General features: G+C 35.1%; 1 protein-coding gene across 1 annotated transcript in view; it reads right to left on the reverse strand.

Annotated features, from left to right (window-relative positions):
• Window positions 1-19566, reverse strand: part of LOC125226395 — a 190294-nt gene that overhangs the window by 120026 nt on the left and 50702 nt on the right. Inside the window, exon 20 of the mRNA XM_048130367.1 lies at window positions 13824-13956. Coding sequence (XP_047986324.1) covers window positions 13824-13956 — 133 coding nt within the window. The remainder of the gene's footprint in view (window positions 1-13823; window positions 13957-19566) is intronic.

A 19566-nucleotide genomic window follows, 5' to 3' on the forward strand; every position in this document is an offset into this window, starting at 1 on the left:
CGTCAAGATCGCTTCGCCATCTTTGCCTGGGCCTACCCGGCCCACGCTTCAAACAAATATCATTAAATAATAAAAACTACCTGGTACCCAGTACGAGTAATAAACTAGGTACCTTCTAAGCGCTGACAGCTTAGTCTGGTCCAGAAAATGGTCTAGTAAAAGTTTCGTGGTTCTCAAGTTCATCAAACTTTTATGTGACTTCACTTCAGTAAAATATCTTCGTTCAGATGTATCATTCAGACGTTATTACAGTTATACCCATAATCAACTCTGCCCTAGTAAATGTTAAAAGCGTGGAGCCGTTGGCGGTGCAATCAGGGCCAGGGCAGAGCCGCCGGGAACCCTGGTACGTGACGCGGACAAATTTAATATCAAAGGAATAACGCATATATAATCAGAGCCCTGGGTACTTAGCCATCGTCACAATCCGTTACACTTCGTAAGCGTATCGTAGCTAGCTCTCCCTATCACTCTATTTTGCCGGCACAGAGCCAGACTGCGTTTCGATCACGACGAAGCGTCAACGATTGTACATTTGGCCAGAGACCCTGTTAACTGTATTTCGCGCACGGAATGTTTTAACAATCAACTTCATTGTTTTCTTGCCATGGATTGTATTTTTACACAAAAGGTCCCTTTTGCTTTTATGCATGAATATTGCCGGTAATAAGAATTTTGTATTGTTAACTTATTAGGGTGAAACAAAAATGGATTTGCTGGCAAATTGTACTCTCGTTGGGTATCCAATTTAATTGATTCTTTCGTTATCTCTTTGATATTGTCTCATCTTATGTCAGAAAACTAGATAAATAAGTATGACATGTACATATGTACTTACAAAATTATCATTTAGATAATTTTATTATACTCATCATGTAATATTGAATTAACCGTATGTAATTTTGAATAAAATTGGATAAGATACATTTCAGTATGCTAAAGTTTAACACTTGCCGGGAAGTCTTTTCGTATAGATATTGCTAGTTTAGTGTACAGTCTGCTGCAGAGAAAAGTGACCCCCTGTCCATAAATGTTTATATGCGCGCTTAGCGAATAGTAATGCTGACTATACTTTCAATTTAAGTGGTACAATAAGCTCTGAACTAAAAACAGGTACCTATTCGTTATAGTAACATGCATGTATAAGTTTTGTATTGCACAAGCGTTGTTATCCCGTATTCCTTAACCCGACTTAACTTCACAATAAATTTCAAAAACTGCGGGAAAAGTTGCAAACTATATTAAAGTTTGCCTGAAGTACTAGTATGGAGGTATACTCGCCAATGAAAACAACTTCCTCGGAAGAAAATGCTCAGCGTGCCCGGCCTTTACAAAAGGTACAAGAGTTTCGAATAAACCCGTAAAAGTATAGGATTATTGTAGACGATAGTAAAGACTTATTTGGCAAGAGCTATTTCAAGTATTTCATTTAATATCAACTATTTAATTACTCTCTGTGCGCTGCAGTTACAAACACCAGTTATGAGTATTTCTTATATTCTCTGAACTCAGACCATCAAACTTACCCAAGTCAAATTATTATATCTCATTTCGCTCGGATTAAATTTCTCATTTTGTGGTCTGCCGACGAATTAGAAAGGACTGCGAGTCAGGGGACTCTGAAAATACTTTTGTCGTACAAAATAATTAGGCAGATTAAAAACATGAGGATTAACTCAACCGTAAATGTATGTAGAAATTTCTTTATTGTTTTCTTTTTTGTTGTTGATAATTGAATTTATCTTTGTAGTACAACTAACATGAGTTGTTTAGTTGATTTGTTAACTTATTGAATTATTATTGAGAAACTCCATACGTTTGTATTTACCTATTAGTTACATTGTAGTTGTAATTTGTATTAAATAACGTACTTACATGAAAAGCAATAACTTACAACATTATAAATAACATTTTATTCAAATAAAACGTCGTGAAATCCTTCTCTGTTAACGTAAACTATGATAAACTTAGTCTCCACAAGTAAAAAGGTTAAATTACTTGAATTAAGTAGCTACTTACTTACCTCAAATCCTCAAAGACCCCGAAGCCACTTACCTATAACAAAGAATAACGTTATTAGGTATAAATTTATTCATTAGAGCAATTTAATTACTACTGAATATATTTATAGCCTAGCAATAATAAAAAACATGAGAAAAAAATCGCTTAACTTTAAACTTGGGTAAATCCATTCTGCTATAAGGTTTCTTATTTGTGATAAGGAGATAAATAAAAATCACAGCATCAAATAAAAATTTACAATTCTTTCAAGTTGCGCTGCCTGCAACGTGATAGTTTGAAGCCAATTATACGAAAGTTGTCATTACTTTCGTTGAAAATATTTCATACATACATACATATAATCACGCCCATAAAGGGGTATTGTATCCCATAAAGGGGTAGGCAGAGCACATGAAAGTTTAACTACATATTAAATATTTCATACCATGTTTAAAAAAAATACATTTTTACACAGAACTTATGAGCCCCACAGTAAATTTCAGAAGGATTCTGCTACGATACAATATACAAATTTACTTAGGGAACGTTCATGACTCAGGAAAAAATATAGTCATCTGGGTGGCTAGCCGAATGGCACAATCGCTCACGAAACGCTCACGAAACGAAGCGCTAGTAGATATCTATCTCTATCGCGCTTGCGTATTGGCGCGACAGAGCCAGCGGCGTATCGCTTTCGTTTGGCGTCGGAGAAATGCCATTCGGCTACGGGGCCAGGTCATCACACAAATAAATGCCCTTAGCGGGATTCAAAGACAGACAGCGTCATAGGCAGGGTACCTACAAGAACTAGACTTGAAAAAATACTATTCCAAAAAATATTTAGTGCGTAAATATTTTGGCCGCAAAAGAATAAATGTAATTGCATAAATATGCACCACATTGGTATCTCCGAATTTATCTGATGGTGACTGTACCTACCACGAAGATTTACTAAATAGGTACTTAAATAAATCACGAAGTTTGAAGAGAAGTTCCTAATCAGAGGCAGAAGTGTAGTTAGCGAACAGTGTTGAAGAACTAAGTTAGACGCTAACATCTAAATGATGTAATCAGGGTGCCCGAAGTTGTTGTTTTTAAGAAATTAGCGAGGACTATAAAATTGGTTACTTAATTAGTATTTTACGAATACAAGTCGTACTGACAGCAAATAATTAATTTTGGTTTTAAGTGTACATATGTAGAAATATTTATGAATAATTTTGTGCATTCTGTTAAGCTATTTATGATTCAAGCGTGGCAAACAATCTTTGTCCCAACGAGTATCAGTGATCTTAAAACACGAATAAAGTGAGTCAGTCAGTGAGACACTATTTGGAAGAAGTCTACATTTGAAATATATATTATAGGATATTCTTACACAAATTATTTTAACTAGTGATAATAACTTTTGTAAACATTGGTCATTGTTGAAACAGGTCAAATGTTAAGGTCAAACACACTTCTCAGTATGGCACACTTATCCGTATAGACCTAACACGATTTGGTTTCGTATTTCAGGATCGATCAACGGGCAGCAACTTCTGGGGTGTTTTGTTTGTTGTACCTGTATTTGACTCAACTGTGTTCCAAATGACAGGAGCAACTAGAAGTTTTAGATAGCTGTCTTGGCTATTAACGAGCTGTCACGTTCCAAACATTAATACAATAAATAGGTACCTACCTACGTATAAATGTAGTTTGTGATTAAATTTTGCGCCGTTAGCACTTAATTAGAGAGTAAAGACTAACAATTAGGTACCTATATTTGGTAACAATTTCGGCGACTGATTGTAAAAGCCAAAGAAAAAGATATTATTTTTTTACAGATATATAAAATTGAAAAGGGGACTTAATCGCGTTTAATGTTTTAAACACTATTTATATTTTATATTTTAAATATTTTTAAATAGATATATCGGACAGCGACTTAACTAACAGACACATCGAATTTATTTCTGAGTTTAATAAAAACATTGTTACTGAAATGTAATAAAGTTCGGAAGCAATCTTCGACGAGAAATTGTGCAAGCTTTTGATATCCGAGTGACAGCAAAAATAAACCGATTGTCAATGAACTTATTTCTGTTAGACGTGTACAGTCGACTAAAAATGTGGTTTACCACGTTACGGTTCAGATTCGTTTGAACGTCATGAGACAACAAGGTCGATTTCCGCTTGCAATAATATTATATCAGTGACAATTGCTCTGTTTGTGTATACACACCGTGTTTGTTTTTGTTTTCCGTTAAATTCGACATGCGGTTAAGTTCATCATCAGGAAGCACCCTGTATGTAGCTTTATGTTAAATTCGAAAAAAGTATATTTTTTGTTTCCATACACAAAAATTGAATTAATTAGTGTGAGATGACCTTATTCATAACATTAAAGTCAACGTGAAGTGTCTGACGGCAGATGTCAAAAAAAATAACATTAGAAAGTGGTAAGGGATGCCACACACGTGTTCAATAATTAAAATTAAATTTATATAAGAGTTAAGACGCTAGTTTCTTAGAGAAATCAATTGTATTTAACCTAAAGAACCTTCCCTTAAATTAACGGAATTCAATAAAAACACGGTGTATATGATATTTACGTCATGCCATGTGTCAAGTCAACCTTAGCGATCGTTAGAGCTCACAGAAACTTTTGTCAAAACTGGTAGACCACTTTCTTGGCCCACTGTACCCACGTAATAATAAAATTCTTCTTTGTCGAGCGTAAATATTTCATGCGGCAATACGTGCGTAGTTCCACCTGCTACTTTGGAAGAATCACATTATGTGAGCGACGAAGGGGAAAGAACATTTTGTACGTGTACCTAACTCGAGACAATTTTGAGGATATGTATGTAAAACTTCAAAAGCCGGATATTCTATAACTAGTGGCTCCTGGGAGCTGTAGACCTTCGCGATATGCTTATAGAACGCAACACTAAAAAATATTTAGTGATTATCACAGCCAAATCAAAGTGACTTTAAACTTTTAAACCATGGGTCAAAGCCTTAATACAAGGGTTTCCAAAAATATATCATCATCATTAATTAAGAATGTTTTAACCCCCGACTCAAAAACGACGTCTGTCTGTCTGTCCGTGTGTTTGTGTCTGTCTGTGGCATCGTAGCTCCCGAACGGATGAACCGATTTAGATTTAGTTTTTTTTGTCTGAAAGCTGAGTTAGTCGGAAGTGTTCTTAGCCATGTTTCATGAAAATCGGTCTACAATGTCGCGGTCGGGGGTTTTTTCAAAATTTTAATATTAACACATAATTATCTCAATAGCAATGTACCTACTGTAAACATGGTTGCGATAACAGTCAGTTGAAGTTACATACGCAATAATTATAAGCTCTTAAAAAGTAACTTTACTGTCAACGAGTTTTTAATGCGAGTGTGTTTCCATTACGCTGCGGGTGCGGGCCGAATAAAGTTTTATGAATACTATTTTAATTTAAATTTCAAGTAAAAGTTATCTTATTCAATTTCCTATGTCCAATACTAAACACCGTTAAGATTCGTCCGTAAGTATTAGAGAGTTACACAACCTAGCCCCAAAGCTTATGCAATGGGTGCTGATATAGACAAATACATACTTATATACCTACATAAAAATCATCAATTATATATTTAAACTAGCTTTTTCCCGCGGCTTCGCCCGCGTACTAAAAGTAATCTTATTCAAACGTTGAATTTCGGACCGCCATTTCACTCCCTTAGGATGTGAATTTTGTAAAATCCTTTCTCAGTGAACCTCTACACCATATAAGGAACCTACGTGTCAAATTTGAAATTTCTAGGACCAGCGGTTTCGGCTGTGCGTTGATATGTCAGTCAGTCAGTTTCTTCTATTATATATTTAGATTATAACCGCACCTAATATATCACAAATAATCGTCCAGCATCCACACATCATCCGATAAACCGGAAAATACACGAGAGGGTCTGTTGCTGTGAAAGAAGCCGGTCGATATGAAGCGACCCTGACATACTTCGCGCTGGCCGTGCCTCGGTCTGCGAGCCTAGCCCGCAAGAATAAACAGAGGGCCTCTGGATCCCATTACGGGTAAATAAAGCCCGCCCGTACGAACAAACAAACCATATTTACATTTAATAGTATACAGTGCACAAACATGTTTTTCTTTAATATCTTACTTTACAATGAAACGCGATATATTCTTATCGCGTTTCTATTTTATGTAAGATCGTTTATTTAAAAGTTACACTATTTGTATTGGAATATTACTATCGAAAGGTAGCCATAGCCAATCAGAAATTTTCTTTGAAACTTTATACGGTAAGTACCTAGAGTAGCTTTGCCCCTGCGTCTCAGGTCGTAAAAAGTTAAATAATATAGCTATTGCTAGGATATTGCTAGAAACTGATCGCGTGAGCAGGCGTGGGGATGCGGCTTTTGGAGGATCAAAAAATAGATGGTTTCTTGGTCTACTGGGTACAGGAGGAGAATCTAGACTTGCGGGTAATTTCAACAAATTGAAATATTGTATTATCCATGTTCCATGTTTTACATTGTGTCGTATTTGACCACTGAACACGCGTAGCACATGTAGCAATAGTAAACCGTAACTTTAATGTAGTTAAGGGATGTAGTAGACAAAATATTAACACCGTATCTTTATTACTTTTTTACTATTATAACAGTGGGTTATATTCGGTAATACATTCATATGCAACTTTTTATGACTTTAGAGATATTTTATGTCATGTACGACGTCTATTAAACCCATCGATTGATACAGCATTAGATACTATGCTCTTTGCTTACTATTTTTTTTTATAATTAGTCTCATATATTGACAACCCTACCTCTTATCTTGAATTTTGTATAAAGGGAAAACACAATTTATTTGCGTTTTTTCCCACACAATCGTAAAAAAATATCAAAAGAACTGAGTTATAAAGTTATGCTATGTTAACGATAAGTATTATATAATTATATCGAATTGAAATTTTTGAAATTGAATAGTTTTTTTTTATGGGATAGGAGGCAAACGAGCAGACAGGTCGCCTGATGGTAAGCGATCACCGCCGCCCATGGACAATAGTTTTTAATTTGGAGGTAGTCCAGGAATGTTCATACTTGTATTGAACATTTGCAACATGCCCAAAGGAACGCAATTATGAAGCATCGATATTGATTTAATTCCATTAATACTGCTATTCATACTTAAGTACCCTCTATATATACCCTTTGGGTCCAAAGTGCATGCTTCATCGGGCATATAATCCATTAAGGCACAGGTTGCTGACTTAATTAACGCCGCTAGAACAATATGGCTATATTTATTATATATCTATAATATGATACTAGAAATAAGTACCAACAGAATTATTCGAAAATATATTTTAATTCTACGAGGTTATTCACATGCTAGTTTGAGTATAACGTTACCTTGATAAAATGTGCATTCTTAGATTTGACGGCCCCCATGCAGTTACCATAGACACATTCTATAGCGTGGCTTAGCCTTGAAAGTACAAACTAGTCGAACAACAACATACTACTCATATTCAACAGTATATAAATCTTAGCTTGCCCAAAGATTATCTAATTCAACATATTATAGAATCCGATTCTAACAATCTTCGTAAACATTAGCACATAATAACATTGAACACTCTAGGAGCTTTAACTAGTAGAATAACTATTTGAAAAACATTGGCAGCATTAGAAATAGGTACACAAAGTCAACAAGGACGAATTATCACAGGTGGATGAAGCGATGTACAAGCAGGAACTCTAATACAAAATTCTCAATAATCTCAATTTATTATTATTTATTTTTATTATATTGGAATCGAGGACTAAATCTATCAAGTTTCACTCGCAGATAGGCCGCAGAATTGACTTCACTTTGCCACAGGATATGTCATACAACTAACGTCACAACAGTTCAACCAGTCTATCAGTATTATTGTTAAATGTTATGAATTAAATTCCGTTAAGTGTGCGAAACGTATTGAACACGATGCCAATCTTCTTTGTCCGTGCACTTGACAGTAAAAGCTTTGTATTGACACAAACAAAACGTCTGAGTTTACGGTTTAAAGTTCTTTTACGCGACATTCGACACGTTCTATTTTGAGGTTAGTGTGAGTTTGAGAGGACCTCGAGTAGGCTCGGCCATTGTGTTACACTTTATTTGTGAAAAGCTAACCTCAAAATAATATTTGAGTTGCTACGTTCAGAACACAATTGGGGTGCCTGAAGCGCAGGGCAGCGAGCGAGGGGCGGCGCGCAGACGCGGCCGAGCGCGCGCGAAGCTGCCCGACTCCCGTCCCAGCAAACCTTGCCTTTCAGCATACCTACTCGTACCGACCCAACTCATCTGCAGTACTGTGACACTTGGATGCTTTTGCAGACCAATGCTAATTACGGTATCGATTTTAGCTCATCCGTAAGCATAATAGGTACAAACTAACTGAAGAAAAATATGTAGTCAAAACTTTTTTTTGTCCTATTAGTTTAAAATTAAAATAATTCTTGCAATTTGAAAAAGTCAAAGGTGTAAACCAAACATGTCGACTTCATATATTTCATTTCATATTTTTTGCATGCGATGATGGTGAAATACGTGATCTTTAAAATATTGTCTGAACAACTTTTGTACCATATTTCAAGCAAAATAAAAATGTGTTGATTGGATTTGATACTCATGAAATAAAACTATGGAAACGGATTAGATCGCGTATAATAAATTTACAATTCATACCGACGTTTCGAATACTTTACAGCGTTCGTGGTCAACGGGTGACTGAGAAAAAATTACAATGTGCAAAAGCTACCCACATACAAGAAATATTAACGAACCATGACCATAAATAATATAGATTCCTAAGGCAGGTTAACACACTATAAATAAAGCTAGTTATGCAATATTAAAAAAAATACCATTACTATGTTAAAAAACAATTAATCAATTAATCTACACAAAATTGACAAAAACAAACTGCAAATGTCCAACACCATACAACACAAATGCCTCACAGTCTTCGTCGTACTTGTTCCATTATCAGATGTACTACTGGATCCCAAGCCAGTGGTAAAGTAAAGCCATCTTCTCCATTAAAGTTTGGATATTTTTATTTCATGAGTAACTATCGCGGTAACCGAAGACAAAATTATGGATTTGATACTTTCACTGAAATTAAATTCGAATGAGAAGTGTTTTAGACCATGTTTAAAAATATCATCAAAATAAGTATTTTTTTATATATGACTCCAACGAATAGAGATAAAAGGTCGAAGATCTGATGGCCGTTTGTCTTATAATTCTGTCTGTAGTGAAAATCCAGGAAATTCAACTCAAAATGTCTCAAACATCGATGAAAACCGCGTGAAAAAGTATCAATGCTTGACAGTTAAGTGTAGAAATAGATGCCCCTTAAGTCATGCTAATTAATGCGACAAAATGCATTATTGTGCCCAACTCTGGTACTTTAGATACACAAAATATTTAATAATAACATATTGCTGAAAACATATTGTTTTCAGTATTACAAACCTCATTTGGGATTAATCCTCGATTGAAATAATCAGGTAAATGCACCAAATTATCACAATCACGAAATGTAGTTGATTACACACTATTCCATATCATTGGCTTTTGAATGATTGCATGAATTGATGAAACACGACTGATTTTATTATGATAATATTATGTGTCCTAACTAATTAATAAACGCAAATTTCAGATTAAACTGTAATTAATTATTTTGATACTATTTTTAATAATACGTTTTTGTTTTTAGAAAAAAATGACATAAGGTGCATTAGGGTAATTTCGAAACTCGTCTAATTTCGAAAGTTGTATAAAAACCACCATTATTTCCATCATATCAAGATTCCCCTTCCGAATTTTATGAAGAAAGTACAAGTAACTATTAAATTTTATGCTTAGCCTTACTTACTAAAATTTTAAATGGCTTTTATCTAATCCAGTCAAAAACTAATATCGGAGTTGAAAATTGTACAACGTAAAAGTTGTTTGTCATCGGACGTCTCAAAGCGATACAAAAAAAATAAACAAAAAAATGAAATTGTTTAAAAAATTGCACATCCCTGATGCCTAAAACAATGCAAAAAACCGGCCAAGAGCGTGTCGGGCCACGCTAAGTGCAGGGTTCCGTAGTTTTTCGTATTTTTCTCAAAAACTACTGAACCTATCAAGTTCAAAACAATTTTCCTAGAAACTATTTATAAAGTTCTACTTTTGTGATTTTTTTCATATTTTTTAAACATATGGTTCAAAAGTTAGAGGGGGGGGGGACGCACTTTTTTTTCCTTTAGGAGCGATTATTTCCGAAAATATTAATATTATCAAAAAACGATCTTAGTAAACCCTTATTCATTTTTAAATACCAATCCAACAATATATCACATGTTAGGGTTGGAATGAAAAAAAAAAATCAGCCCCCACTTTACATGTAGGGAGGGTACCCTAATAAAACATTTTTTTCCATTTTTTATTTTTGCACTTTGTTGGCGTGATTGATATACATATTGGTACCAAATTTCAGCTTTCTAGTGCTTACGGTTACTGAGATTATCCGCGGACGGACGGACGGACGGACGGACAGACAGACATGGCGAAACTATAAGGGTTCCTAGTTGACTACGGAACCCTAAAAAGCAGACAGATATGTAAAGTGAAAACGTTTAAGATATCCGAAGCAATATATTTTCTTTCAAACAGACTCTTGGCAGAATTAAGGAGGGTGGTAAATGATAAGAGTTATATCAATGTTATTTATGGAGCTACTTTTTAGGGTTCCGTAGTCAACTAGGAACCCTTATAGTTTCGCCATGTCTGTCTGTCCGTCCGTCCGTCCGTCCGTCCGTCCGTCCGCGGATAATCTCAGTAACTGTTAGCACTAGAAAGCTGAAATTTGGTACCAATATGTATATGAATCACGCCGACTAAGTGCAAAAATAAAAAATGGAAAAAAATGTTTTATTAGGGTACCCCCCCCTACATGTAAAGTGGGGGCTGAATTTTTTTTTCATTCCAACCCTAACGTGTGATATATTGTTGGATAGGTATTTAAAAATGAATAAGGGTTTGCTAAGATCGTTTTTTGATAATATTTATATTTTAGGAAATAATCGCTCCTAAAGTAAAAAAAAGTGCGTCCCCCCCCTCTAACTTTTGAACCATATGTTTAAAAAATATGAAAAAAATCACAAAAGTAGAACTTTATAAAGACTTTCTAGGAAAATTGTTTTGAACTTGATAGGTTCAGTAGTTTTTGAGAAAAATACGAAAAACTACGGAACCCTACACTGAGCGCGGCCCGACACGCTCTTGGCCGGTTTTATTACTGTCTATCAGGGCATCTCTATACAGGGTGGCTCATTCAAATCAGCCAGTACGGAAAAGTCTGAAACTTTAAGACATACCAAGATCTGTTCTTAGGAACCATGTCATCGATTTTAATGAAACGATTTGGTAACTCCTTGCAGGGGTAGTGAGTGAAATTCGTAATTTGAGGTTTTTTCTTTTAAGTCCGATGTACGCTTGACTGTAGATTTCTAATAGGTTTTCCTGTATTTTATAGATTTAAGGCTATCTTGTGTATTTTTTAAAATTTTTACGCTTAGTAGTTTCGGAGATAAGGGGGGGGGGGGGGTGGAGATGGTAATTGAAAAAATTACTTGACCAAAAATTTGTTAAAAATTCATCTTTGAAATTACTTATAGAAAGCTCTTTCGTTTGATATGTAACACAATATAGTTCAAAAAAGTTAGATTTTTAATTTTCACTTTTACCCCCCAAAAGTGGCCCCTGTCATTAAATTTTCTTAATTTTAATTACCTACATGTCCGTCTTTGGGTTACATGGTGCCAAATTTCAAGTTAATCGGTTCAGTAGTTTTGGAGAAAATTGGCTGTGACAGACGGACAGCCAGACGCACAAGTGATCCTATAAGGGTTCCGTTTTCCTCTTTGACGTATGGAACATTAAAAACGAAACACTACTAAACTTATAACTCTTATAAGTTTTTTCGTGAACAGATTGTGAACGGATAGCGATATTACCCACACTTTTAACTTTTTGTAAATACCACGCTTTTAATCACTTTACAGGGAATACAAAAGAACGAAAAAAACGAAAACGAACGAATTTAAAATTTGTACCAAGCGCGCTTTCTTTATTTTAAAATTCAGAGAAAAATTAAAAAGAACTTCTGTACCTTGAATAAGCGACTTGTATAGTTCGGGTTCACAAAGCTGACTTAGAGAGGGTCGTCGGTAAATCACAACCTTTGCATAAAAGATTACCTGCCGATGCCGTTCCTTTATACGCGAGGTATCGGAATGCGTACCTGAGTAATCAATCTACCTATTACGTACACTTACATATATCGAGATAGATTTGAAAAGCAATTTCTCAAGTTCAATTTCCCCGCGTGGGAGCTTAATGATATCCGAGATTCTCTCCAATGGGCATATTTACCTTAAGTCGTGGAGGATTGTATGTATTATTCCAGAATAAACTCAATTTTGACATAGGACTCTCGAATTTTTAAATAATAATTTACAGTATTTTTTTTTTCAATACAATTTGTTACTGGCCCAAATTTACAAATTTCGCACCAAGCTCGAATATAACCTGCATGAAAACGGATACAACAATTTCAACTTTAAATAACAACTTGATTAAACTGCATCGCTACCAGTGGCAATTTAGTTGGAAGCCCGTCAGTTGCGTGACAACACCACAACGAGCTCACAAATTGCATTCCAGTTTAGTCAAATGCATTGAGATCGTTCGCAGTTCAGTGTTCAGGCATAGTTTGTAGCTGAGTACCTAAACAAGGCACTTTTTACTACAGGGGTTTAACAGGTTTTGTAATTTATGTGCGTAGTGCTTACACGTGTTTCAAGACTGAGTAATAAAACTGTACAGAAACTTTCGTATTTGTCATGCTAGTTTAAACAGTGTCTGTACGTCAGTACGTCGACTGAAATAGCATGACACGTTCGTACGATTCCGTAAGAATACGAAAGAAAATGTTTTCGCACTAGATCTGAACATCATTGTAAATATAAAATAAGTTAGGTAGGTATATATTGTATAATTGGTAGGATGTATGATTTCGGAAAAAAGAATGGGTCGGTTCTGGATGAGACTAGCACAGATTCGGCATAAGTGGTGTATATCAAAACAGGAATAGGATGATGATGATGCAGGAATTGAATATGTGTATGAGAATGTGTATTAGTTTTTTATTTATTTATATTTTGTTAGCTATAAGAATGCCAAATAAATAGTTGACAGCAAAATTGAAACATAAATCCTATTACAGTAACTTATAAATATGCGTATGCCAATATGCCACAAAAAATAACACAATACTCTTGGTACATGTGTACATATGTATGGGTATATTATTAAGAAGGCGGAAAGTCGTGCATGATGTGAGAGTACAAAATAACAACCTCATGTGGTCGCGACCCGCAGTCATTCAGAATTGAGGAAAAAATATTTACAAGTTACAGCGTTTTTTTAATTTACTTTTTCCTTTTACTTGTGGAATGTGCAATAAAGTTGGAATAAACGTGTTTAATGGAAACGATTCAATGAATACCAGAATTTGATTGCGTACTGACATTGGAACGGGCAGAATACTGACCAGTTAAGGCTAGTATGATGTTGTGTGTTTATACATTTGTCTTTAAACAGACAAGGAATAGTTAGGTCAATACAAAAAAAATAGAATAAAAGGCTACCCAGCCCACCTTTTCTTTGGTCATCCTTAAGTACTTGTCAGTGTTGTTGATAGAGAGAGTTAAGGGCACTTACCTCACTAGACGTCAGATAGCATATCCTGGAGTCGGTGCTGTCGATGGAAGCTTGTTGAACTATCCCGTAGCGCGACGATTCTCGATCGCTGGTATACTCAGATCGCACGCTGTCTTGCCGGTCAAAAACGCCCCTGAAAAAAATACTTTACGTTTATATAACATACTTAACAGTATTTATGGTATTATTTCACAATACAAATGAGGACCTTAATTAACTTCGTCGAAAATTTAATGAGCCATTAGTACTGTAAAACGTTGTACAACAAGGGAAAAGGTAATTCACAACTCGTGTCGATTTAAAACCTCTCATTTGGAATATTCCACCTAAATATATTTCGCCCTTCTATCGAAATGTACTATTACTATCCAAATCTCAGTGGTTTTACTATGTACCTTCATAATCCAGCCCAAATCAGATATAGTGAAGGCTTAGACAAAGTAATTCAATTTGTCATTCAAGCTTAACCTACTATATGTATATATAGCCGTGAGTAAAGCGGGCAGGATTTTAATTACTGAAAGAGCCTTTTTATAACGTGACTTCGTGTGATTTTTATCCCTGGGGAATTTCATTCCCCATATTTTATGCTAACGTCATGTGGAAATTGGTTTCAGTAAATGAAATACATACATGGAGAGGGGAAGAGTGAACGAAGGTTGATCCTTTTTTTTTAATTCAACGGTGGTTACACTGTTATGAGTGTTTCTTTCTTTAACGAGGGAAATTTTATAAAGTGATGAAAGTAAGTACCTAATTAGAGATTATTATAATCAGGAAATGAATCAATATAAACAACAACTCAATTTAAGTACTAAATAGGTACCTTCGTTTTCAATGGGTGTGGTAAATAGGAAATCTATCGCCGCGCTACAAGTAGGTACTATCAGCTGCAAAAGTGCATGGAGAGATTATGAATCAATTCATTGATAAATTCGCCATGCACTTTTGCAGCTACATGCCGGTGGTGACAACCTTCGCGCAGCGCAATAGAATTCAATGTCGGCTGCTCGAGTGCGGTCCGTTTGTTAAATTATAGAATGGCGACGTTTTGTAAATATCAAAGGAGTGAGCCTTCTGTACTTGTACTATTATATCGGTATTCTGTGATACTAATGAGACTTCTTTAAAAAACGAGCTGAAAAAGTTCTATATGTATACAAAAAAAAGGCATTACACACAAAAATCCAATTTATTACTTCAATAAGATTCTCAGAAAACTTGAGAAGAATTGTTATCATAAAAGTGCTGTTTCAGTAAGGTGATCGAATTTCCGTATTTTGAATTAAGCAATTCGGGGACGCGCGGATCGCTCGGCAAGAATGACTGAACGGAAAAGTTTGTAAACTCTGTATGCGGTGATTTTTTCCAACAGCCTTTGGAAATGTCGTTTAGTCTTCCGTTATATCACATAAAGACGTTGATAAAGTTATCGCGCCGGTTGTAGCGGCGTAAAGGAACATTTATGAGTTCACGAGAAAAATACTTCCAATTTATCCGAGAGCGTGTATTAAACTTACGACTTCTTTGTTTTTAGAATAACAAACAAAGATATTCAATATTATATCACTACAATGGGTTACCCGCATCTGGAAGAATAATTTTGGTCAGAAACACACTTTGCATTACATGTTTCGCAGAAATACTTTCGGTCGAATGGGAATTTTGCAGAAAACTTAGTTTGCATTATTACTACCACGCATACGATACATTTGTCAGAATATTGTTTTACAGAACATTACTTTGGTCAACTTTGATTTAGCATAATTTTATCTACCATAATAATAGTATATATAGCAAGAGCAGAATTATGACACGGTATCGAAAAGGAAATACTGTCCCAGAGCTCCCGTTAGGTACGACGACGAGCGAAGCGAGGAAGAATGTTAGATATCCTGCATCCACAACACATCCGACTCGCTATCAAAAAACAAATTACAACTTTATGCCGCCTAAATATTATGCACAAATATTTTCTGCGAAAGTAGTATTCGACTAGGAGATCTCATCTATTATGCGCATCAACATTATGCCAACGTAAGATTCGGTATTATAAAAACCTGCGAAATTATTTATGCCTCAGCATATTCTACGTAAGGTGTTTCTGCCAAACGTTACTTCTGCCAAGTATTATACGAATCAAATATATGCGAGAAAAAAGTTTCTGCAAGACAATAGTGAACTCATTACAACATCTATCTACAGCAAAAAAAAAACTTCAAGATTGAGATAGTTTGCCTAATTGTTAAAGCAAGAATAACAAAGCCTAATGATGAGTGATATCCTTGGGGATCCATCGAGTAATTTATTTATCATAGTCTCGCACGCAAAGATAAGAGCTATAATAACTAATGGCACGGAGGGACATTTGTCGCGCTAACGACGGGGCTGCGACTGATAGATAAATTTAACGGTTATCCACCTTTCAACTTTAAACTATCATTTAGATTACAACATTTTATGCGAATCGTAGGATTCAGGAGGAATTATCACTGGCCATTTTCATACCCATGCATATGAATAGAATAGAATAGAATAGAATAATGTTAATTATTCAGGCAACACACATCATTGCATTACATAAGAACAAATAAAGTACAAAGAAACAATTATAAAATCTAGAAGAAGAAAACATTACAAACAGATGAAAAGAATATGTGAAGCTGAAATGGTCTCCACTCAGCAATGAAATGGTCTCCACTATGCGAGTACTTACATACTTTTTTATGGCAGCAAATCATAGACTACAGAATCTATCACACCAAATTACTCGTACAATACGTTTCTAAAAAAAAGATTTAATAAATATGTAAATATGGGGGAGGAGGACCTTACATAGATTAGCCTAGACCCAAACTATGCAAAGTTTGTACTCATATGTACTATGGGTACTAGGCGACGCTAAACATACTTAATATGTATAAATAAATACATACTTAAGAACATAGTAAACATCTTACGTATCAACCCATCAATAATTCTGGGAAAAATATCTGTGTTCATCACACAAATAAATGCACTTACCAGGATTTGAACCCAAGATCATTGGCTTAGGAGGTAAGGTCACTACCAACTAGGCCACACTGGTACTACATACATAATAACCGGTATTAATCACAACAGAGTTGTTTTCTACACCATATACCCCTAAAGTTTAATACTTATATGTATATGTTTTTTATTTACATCAGTATTCGTATACTGGTCTTAATGATGGGAGTAACCAGAACAAATGGTTGTGTTTCCGCACATTTGTACGTCGTGTAGAGTTCAGATGGTGATACGATAGAATATTTTTACTAAGTACTACTTACAATTATCATCGTTCATCAATATCAACATTTATTAATATCATCATTCACCAAAATTATCAACCAATGTTTTGCATTACACAAAAAACCTCAATTGCTTAGATCTCATAATTTTACTCGCAAGTATCGCATCCTTATCATATCGTCAAAGAATCTCGATTACCGATCTAATCAAAGCAATTACACAATGATTTCATGCGACGAGTGTTATTTTATGTTTGATTTAATTTCTCTTTACGATTCAAGTCTCTCGCCGGATCCTTTTACCCTCAGTTCCTCTAACTCAATGAACTGGAAAAAATTATGTGTTATTGATAAACTAATTAAACTAATACAAATGCACATACACACGAATGTAGTCACTTTATCAAGCTCTCACTCACACCACAGACATTGGACACGGTTATTTATCACTACCCCACTTAATACCGTCGTAAACATAATATATTGCTATTACTCGCAGTGCACGTTCGGTTTAACCTGTACGTTTTGTCTCCCATTCGTTTTACGAATCGTTGACTAGACATATATACAGAGAATATGTATTTTATTGTTCCCAAGCGAGTCATATCCGCTGTTTCAGTAGTTTTCCGAAAAGATTGTCTTTTATTGAAATACGGAACATTTGTATCGTCAATAATAAGGAGTTCTGGCTAAGGGCCATGTATCGATCATTATTTTTTATTATCAGGTTGTGAACCTTTATGTACACGTGTCTGAAGTTCAAGGCAATAAATATCGTTATTATTTAATTTGGAAAGTTACGCCCAGTTATCATTAAACGGAGATTAACTCTTTGGCGAAATTGATCTAATTTTGGGGGACAAAGGGCGTAAAATTGGTTCGTATATCATAAAGCGATGCACAAAGGACTTCCTCTCGCCAGGGTATCAACACGAGGTCTTATTTGAGTGTCTGACCGACCACAATAGTCATACAGTTGGCGCTAGAGATAATGGGTCGATTATTTCATATAACTAGGTATATTTATTTTATCCTGTTTCAGCGGTACCTTTTATAGTAGTAGTAGTAAAACACTTTATTGTACAGAACAAATTACTTGTACAGAGAGTTATTATAATGGTCATGTACAAAGGCGAGCTTATCCCTTTAAGGGATCTCTTCTAGCTAACCTTAGAATAACTGAGAGAGGAAAATAGATTTTTTCATTATTGAGCACATTAAATATACTATTGCCTTTTCTGATTTGTTTTTATTTATTATGAATAAGGTACAGCGGGGCAAATCGCGACTGAGGGTCAATTGTAACTGATCCATTTTTTCCATTACCTGTTACACTAATAAGTTGAGTTCTACATATATCCACTGAACACGCGTGCACATGTAACCAGTGGACACTCTAATCAATAATGGAAATATTGTAAAACATGTAAAAAATGGATTAGAACAACACAAAGTATTTAACTCGAAAAAAATGATTCCAATTACATATACGAATGCGAGTATAGCCATTATAGCCCCAAAACTCAAACGAAAAATATGAATATTTAGATCAAAGAGTGAAAACATTTTTAAATCTTGAAGGCGAAATTAGTAAACATTTATTTTCTCAGCGTTCAGTGTAAATGCGACGAAGCTTGATAATATTAGTATTATGGTGATGTTTACAATGTAATGAATATTTTTATAAGTAACTTGATACATATGTAATTGGTTACTCACAAAAGCTTCAGGAGCGTAAATATTATGACTTTGGATAACGTCAGTTCATGTTCAGTCCCATTTTCAGGGTGACCTTTTAAAGTCGTTGGTTATATATTTTTCAGTACAGATGGTGTTTTTTTACGCACTAGTGCGAGAAGTGGTTCATTATATGCCAGGTCGAAACTTTGAAGGCTCATCTGTACTGAAAAACGTCGTACGATACACGTGCAAAAAGGAAATTCGTAACTCGTGTCGATTTAAAACACTCCCTTCGGTCGTGTTTTAATTTATCGCCACTCGTTTCGAACTTCCTTTTTTACGCACTTGTATCGTAATGTACTATTTCAGTACAGATGGTGTTTTTTTACGCACTAGTGCAAGAAGTGGTTCATTATATGCCAGGTCGAAACTTTGAAGGCTCATCTGTACTGAAAAACGTCGTACGATACACGTGCAAAAAGGAAATTCGTAACTCGTGTCGATTTAAAACACTCCCTTCGGTCGTGTTTTAATTTATCGCCACTCGTTTCGAACTTCCTTTTTTACGCACTTGTATCGTAATGTACTATTTAAGGTGCATACCTACCTATTAAATATAATTCTAAATGAAGCAGTCTCAAGAGTAAATAAACTTTTCAGTATAGATCCTGCTTTTTTAGGGTTCCGTAGTCAACTAGGAACCCTTATAGTTTCGCCATGTCTGTCTGTCCGTCCGTCCGTCCGTCCGCGGATAATCTCAGTAACCGTTAGCACTAGAAAACTGAAAT

The sequence above is a fragment of the Leguminivora glycinivorella genome, chromosome 5 (assembly GCF_023078275.1).
Source record: "Leguminivora glycinivorella isolate SPB_JAAS2020 chromosome 5, LegGlyc_1.1, whole genome shotgun sequence".
NCBI classification, from domain to species: domain Eukaryota; kingdom Metazoa; phylum Arthropoda; class Insecta; order Lepidoptera; family Tortricidae; genus Leguminivora; species Leguminivora glycinivorella.